General features: G+C 40.8%; 1 protein-coding gene across 1 annotated transcript; it reads right to left on the reverse strand.

Moving 5' to 3' along the window:
* Positions 1 to 289: 289 nt before the first annotated feature.
* LOC582976 (echinoidin) lies at positions 290 to 4,769 on the reverse strand. The gene is made up of 3 exons (XM_782904.4): positions 4,466 to 4,769; positions 2,508 to 2,682; positions 290 to 1,266 (listed from the first exon to the last, which is right to left on the reverse strand). The coding sequence occupies exons 1-3, from the start codon at positions 4,603 to 4,605 to the stop codon at positions 1,036 to 1,038; spliced, it is 546 nt and encodes a 181-aa protein (XP_787997.1). The 5' UTR covers positions 4,606 to 4,769; the 3' UTR covers positions 290 to 1,035.
* Positions 4,770 to 7,251: the final 2,482 nt, after the last annotated feature.

A 7,251-nucleotide genomic window follows, 5' to 3' on the forward strand; every position in this document is an offset into this window, starting at 1 on the left:
TTTTTATTTTTTTTATTATTGCTCGTCAAAAAGATTTAGAGAATCCGGATCCTCCACCGGAAGGTACTTTATAGACCTTCACCATTCATTTGCAAGTAAACCATGTGATTCCATGTACTTCATATTGTTTGTCTTAGGGGAAATACCGTTTGAGGACATACTCCGAATGCAGGAACTTGACTTGACTTTTTGTAAAAGTATCGATTACTAGTTTTAGGTTTAAAATGATACTTTGGAGGATGGCCAGATTTGCGGCATTAGCCCGCCCCCCCCCCCCCAGTATCAAAAGTGAACATTTAATACAAAAATATATAAAAACTCTCCTGGTTCTAATTAGTAATGGTGGTGACGTGTAAATGTAATCTTACCAATCTATGCTGTCATCGGAAACGGTCTAAAAACTGGTTTCGTCCAGCTATTGGACAGATTGTTTGCATAACAAAATAACTTATTTTAAAATATAATCATAACCACACAATACTAAAGTGACACACTTATATTTTGCGTTCCGTAATCAGCATCAGTGATCTTTCTTTTCACTTTGAGCAGTGTTGAGAACAATTACCTGGTTACGGAACTTCGTCGTAAAACTTAATACGACGTCATGTCCAGGTATAATGGTGAAATAAGCCAAATAGTGACTGCCAAATAGCCACAGATGTTTTACACATGGAGACTTCCCACTTTGAGCGTTTTACAATAATCACTGCCAAAGTGATGGAGGTGCTTAATGTCATGAATACCTGTTGTTTGCCCTCTGAAAAGAATGCTTTCACCTGTGTATCATAGAATGTACCATCGGTGCAGAAATGAAAAATGATAACATAATTTCATGATCCAGCAGTCGTCTCAATGAGCTCTACAGTTGTGTACAATTGCCCTTTACGCATACAAATACAGGAATTCCTGGACACTGTGCACAATTAGATGGCCTACTAATGGCGATGCCTCTTAATTGGCTGTGCAAAAATTCCTGTTACAAATGTGTTTTCCCCTCTCTAACTTGCACCTAGTATAATGTACTTTCACGATTGTTCACCATTTGGGATGTTTGCAGATGTACGATTCGACGTTGTCGGGATCGCATCCCATATCGTTCCATTTATAATCGCCCCATCTTGCGAAGAACGTGCAGTCATGGAAGCCATTGCGATCATTAGGCTGGCCCGTCCCCCAGTCCGTGAAGTTCACCGTCGTCCCGTCGATCCATTCTGAACAGTTCTCAGAGGCTCTGTCGTGGAGACCTATCCACGCCCGGCTTGGACCCTGCGAATTTAAGGTCAAAATAAATAACAAATAATAACAATAATAATAATAGGCATTTATATAGCGCCGTCTTTCTAGAAATTCTATTCCGAGGCGCATTTATTATTACCCCGGCTTTAGCCTAGCTGCCATGACAGCGCTCCAACATTTCAAGGAATTCATTCCTGCCAGGAACCCATTAACATCGCCTGGGTTAAGTGTTTCAAATGTAGATCAATGTATTGTCAAAGGACATTTAGTGCCGTTGCGGTACTCGAACCACGGACCTTGTGATCGACAGTCCGGCGACGTATCCACTTGACCAAGATAATGGGGAAAAGAAAAATCCCAATCTGATCTGAATTTTGCACATACTTTCATAAACTAATCTTGCTGCAACAGATTATTTGTTTAGGGCTTTCAAATCCCTGATAGGGCTTCTTAACCCCCCCCCCCCCCCTTCCCCTCCCATGCCCATTTTCAAACGAAAAGGGTTAGGCATCACTCAAGGCATCTCCTCATCCGACAAAATAGGGCTGGTTCCAAGGGTGTATTGGGGATGGGGGTGGGTCAGTGGCGGATCCAGGATTTTCCAATAGGGGGGGGGGGGGCTAATATTTGAAAATCGCGTCGTCCAATATTTCGCTCAGTGGGGGGGGGGGGGGGAGGGGATGAATCCTTCTTTTTTAAGGTAGGCAATACATTTTGTTGCTCAACGTGGGGGGAGGGGTGAATCCTTCTTTTTGTTAACACCCCCCCCCCCCGCCTGATTACCCAAACAACAACAACCTACAGTATCACATTTTTACTGTTCTTTTTTTTTTTTTTGGCCAGCGGGGGAGGACGTCCATGTTTTTTTTTATATTCAAAAATTGGTAAAATTATCGTTACCATCTTGTTTCTTTTCTTCTCAAAGATGTTGTTTATGCCCTGCATCTACCAGTAAATTTCTTGTTTGACATGGCTATTAGTATGTAGGAGCGCTTCTAGGAAATGAATTCGGGAGGCGGAGAGGGGAGCTTTAGAGGGGCTTGGGGGCCTTGCATTAATTTGTTACACTTGTTGTGCCTCGCGGGAAATGTAGGAGGGCTTTAATTTTTTGTAATAAAGAAAGCCCCCCCCCCCCCTTAAAAAAACCAAAATACCTCTAGCATCGCTACAGTGCTATTAGGTTTTCTTTGTTGTGCACGTTGGATCAACAAAGTGATATTAAAAATGCAAACGGATAACAACTGCAGCGTTTGGAATTGATTGCTCCTTACTCGTTTTGGTCGAAGAGATTCATACATCGCGGTCAGGAAATCCATTTCTTCTTGGGAATGAACAGAGACCAGGTGAGCGATGGTTTGGCTGGAGGTCGAGTCACCGCACGGGATCGAGAACGACCTGCAACGAAGCTCTGCGTCTATCCAGGATATGTTCCGATCGTTGAAGAACCTGGTGGATCAGAGAGATAAGGGTAGAGGGAGGGAGAGAGAGAGAGAGAGAGAGAGAGAGAGAGGGGGGGGGGGGGATAATGGCAGTAAAGTGGAGGAAAAAGAGACATAGAGAGGGGGAAGAGAATCAATACGAGATTGTCAGACAGGGAGATTTTAAAAAAAGTATGAGAGGAAAGGTGGCGTAAAGAAAGAGTATGGGAGAGAAGTTGAGAGAAAGGGAGAGAGGGGACAATAAAATGAGGTCGCGATAAAGAAAGGAAGGAGAGGTGGCGTTCAATAAAATGAGTCAAAATGATAGAGAGAGAAGAGGTTGGCACAGCTAGAAGATGGGAAGAAATATAGGAGGGGGTAAGAGACAGAGAGATAGACAGAGAGAGAGAGAGAGAGAGAGATAGAGAGAGAAAGAAGGTGAAAGGGAGAGGGGGAGAAGAAGAAACGCAAAAATTAAAAATGAATACGGCTTCAATAAATCCAACTGGAAAATGAAAGGAAAAAGAAATAGATAAATAAAGAATTCGAAATAGAGGGTGGGGGAGGGGCTAGTAAATTAGAAAAAAACGTGGGGGAGTGAGGAAATAGGCATAATTCCTAAACGTCGATGGGTCATACAGGTGCATTTTGTGGAGGTACACTGCGCTCAGAATTTCGTTTTGCCTAACACACCTCGCATGACTCAGATACAGGGTCGGAACTTTTGGCATTGGCACTTACTGCCTTGATTTTTGAAAATGAATGGATGAGTTTATCGAAAATACTGTTGATAAAAGTCAGAAATTAAGATATATGTATATCGTCAGAAAATATCTACTATCATATTAGGTTAAAGATAAAGGTGAGTTCTGGTAATGCGATTGCATTGTGAAAGAAAAGGTGTGGAATGGATCAGAAAAAAGTTGATCCTGTAGCATGAAAGTATTGGTGATGTACTGCAAGGTTCCGGAGTCAGCAAAATCATAATAAATTTGGCCCAGTCTTGGTAAAGTAACAAGCACTGTACACAGAAAGATGTATAGGGGACTACACAAATGGTGCCTGGGCTACTATACCTAGATTTCCATATCTTTCCATGCTCATTACTCAGCCAGTATACATTTTCTTCCAACATTGTTTGGCACATGAAATTTATTTGTAATCTTGAAGATTTAGTGTAAGTTTCGTTTGATTCTGTGAGAATTCATTAAAAAAAAAAAAAAAAAAAAAAAAAAACAGAACTCAAGTTTATCTTTAACATCTTAAACCAGGGAGAGTTATACTCTCCCTACTTAAACAGTCACAACAGTGTGTTAGCTGCATGGGGACATACTGATTGAAAAAAAAATATCGCTGAAGGGTAGGGGACAAGTTACATAAGGAAAGCGGACAACCTTTGCCCGAATATGAACCTTGCAATTTCGAATTAAAAAGTTAATAAGGAAGGATGTTGACATTCGGGCAGACAGATGTAATTTTCCTGGAAAAATTGTGACCGTATGCATATATGACCGAATATCCCATTCTTTGACAAGAGGCGCGATGGCTCTCATTTTTCAAAAGTTGTGAGCGATGCAACCATCGCCTGCCGTTCAATAATTGTAAAAAAACCCACGAGTAAACAAATAGTACCTGAATTAATAAATGAATAAATGAATGAATATATATATTAAAGAGATAGATGAATAAATGTATAACAAATACAAAACAACAGCAGCTGCAACAGCTAGCAACGCTAGATACAACACGCAGCAAGTGCTATGTAAAAATCATGAATGTAATGTTTATCATGTTGATTGTATTTATTTTACCTGTAGCAGTAGCCGTTGTAGGCGGTCCAGAGCGGTGAGCAGCCGCAGCCACCCCCGGCAACTCCTGGTAGCTGTTGCAAGAAAGCTCCGATAAATATTACTGTGGCGACAACCACACAACTCCTAGCAAGGGTCTCCATGTTATCGCACTTACAGTCGCATCGTGCGATGACGATATAAAATATAATTTGGCAACACGATGATCTGACACAGGAGTTGCAATGTTGTTTGACGACGCATCAGTTGTCATCCGACCACAAATTATGATGATGTCGCGACATTGAGATGCCTCCGAACAGCGGCGTAGCTCTGGGGCACTTGAGGGTAAGTGCCCCCCCCCCCCCACAATCAAACGTCAAAAGAAGGGCGAATAATAAAAAAAAGAGAAGGTGACTGACAAAATATTTAATAGGACCGCCTTTCACACCCTTCTGGCCCTTTGGATCCTCACTCGAAGGCCATATTATTCCGCAAGTCATGGTCCTGCGCCCTGAATGGCTGGTTTAATATCCCGCCTCTAAATGGTTGTTCCACGAATTACTTTGTAGCTACCCAGGTGCAGGGAGGCAGTAATGCAGTTGACATCGGAGCTTGCCAAGTGAAGCGCCCTGTTCGACACAGGGAAGCAAGTGGCATTTAAAATTATGTCAAACTTTAGCCTGGGAAGAGGAGCTAGCCTAAGCAATATATTCATCGACGCTTTGTGCCTCAGTCATTTGTTAATATTATATAATTATATGTAGGAACTAGCCTCATCAGTAGTCTTTATATCGACGCTTTGTGCCTTGTGTTAATATAGGTTTACATATAAATGAAATTATGAAGAAAATTGATAACATGTTCTTGCTTAATTGTTACCCCTTGTCATGTTTGCAGAACTGGGGGGGGGGGGGGGCAGTGACGTAGTATGTTGGACATGTTTGGTGGAAAAAAGGCACAGGACGGGATACACAGAATAATTTCATCATCAACGAGAACAAACTCATATGGAAAAGCAAAAAGAAAAGAAGACGAAGAAGAGGGTTTGTGTGTGTGTGTGTGTGTGTGTGTATGTGTGTGTGTGTGTGTGCGTGTGTGTGTGTGTGTGGTTGTGGGGGGGGGGGGTCTTTAAAATCAGATTAAAATCAGAAAGGTACTTGGCAGCAGCTAGCAGGTGGGTTAGGGTGCACAAATATGAAATGCAACAGTGTTGCCCGGAGGCATGTGCCCCCCCCCTCACTTGCAACTCCCAGCTCATTTACAAATCTCTACATTGCATACTGCACATACTTGATCATTTACATCAAACGATCGAGAAAACAAATTGAATGTTAAATAGGCCTATTTTGTGACTAAAAGGAAGCATGTACTTCGTTTAAATGTAAGCCCCCTCTCCCTCCCCTTTAATGAAAAGCTTAAATAATCTCACAACTTTATTGATCAATCTAAATAGTCATGTAGGTTTATCAATAAAGTTCTGAGAATAAGTATAATCATGAATTTTTTAAATCAAGAATAAATCATATTTTCACAACCATTTAATGACAGGAGCTTCAAGAATTGTTTTCCAAAATATATGGATAACCGTGTATGTTTATGTTATACTGTCGATCGGTCGCTGATCTTGCTTGCGCAAGGCTCATATTTTGACTGAGGTAAAGTCAAATTAACAACAGGGTCATATCGATGAAATTTCTGCTTCTATCCATGCTATTTTATTTTGATCACTCACGTACACGCCTCAGCTGTTCCTAGGTACCACCTGTACATTCCCCAGGACAATGTTGTCGGATGAAGCTGTTGTTTGTTTGTTGATTTTGCTTGTTTTTAATGAATATGTACCTGCTGTCTATTTTCGAATTGTAGTACTTTGTTATTTTTATGATGTAATCGCAGACACGTGTACAGTCTAATTGAGTTAACTTTCTCTTTATAAGTGAACATGCCTTCCTATACTTAATTCTATTCTCATTTTTATTAAATCTTCCATTTACTATTTTTTCTTCCTATTAACGTTCTTAGTCATTTTCATAGTAATATCTATAATGTTCTCTCGGTAACTCTGTTAACTTATTATGGGCGTTCCCAACTCAAGCTATGCTTTTCGGGTTTTCCCCTCCTTCTGTATCTGAATTCTTTACTGTATACTCTATGTTGAAGTAATTGTTACATAATTGTGTTTCATATTGTATTGTTGAGAAGGAAATACATGTTAATAAATACAACAAAAAAAAAAACAACAAAAAAAAATGCTAGAGAATAAAAAGAAACGAAACATTAACACACCTGTTTAAGGTTGCACTCAGCTGTTCATGAGGACATGTTGATGATTCACCATGCTGTTCTGCTCTGTCATCTTAGTTTTAAGCTTTGCCCCCTACCTGTACCCCCCCCCCCCCATACTGACTGCTCCTCTCCTCTCTCTCTGAGTCTCTCTCTCTCTCTCTCTCTCTCTCTCTCTGAGTCTCTCTCTCTCTCTCTTCTCTTCTCTCTTCTTTTAGGGTCCCTTCCTTACCCATTTCCCCCTTTCTCTAGAGCCCTCTTTCTTTCCCACACAATCACTCTCATTTTCCCAAAGATCCGAGATATAGACGAATAGCGAATGCTCCCCAGGAAGTGGAGATTGTGCACACAGTGTCTGCTGGCAAGCACTGAATCCAATGACCGGGTTAATAGTATATTTGTAAAGCGCTTAGATACATTTTATTAAGCGCTATATAAAAGCTTAATATTATTATTATTATTATTATTATTATAGAGAGAGAGAACAAATAGGACAATAGAGAGAGAATAAGAGAGAGAGAGAG

Source organism: Strongylocentrotus purpuratus, unplaced genomic scaffold (genome assembly GCF_000002235.5).
Source record: "Strongylocentrotus purpuratus isolate Spur 01 unplaced genomic scaffold, Spur_5.0 spur5_scaffold_13, whole genome shotgun sequence".
Classification (NCBI taxonomy): domain Eukaryota; kingdom Metazoa; phylum Echinodermata; class Echinoidea; order Camarodonta; family Strongylocentrotidae; genus Strongylocentrotus; species Strongylocentrotus purpuratus.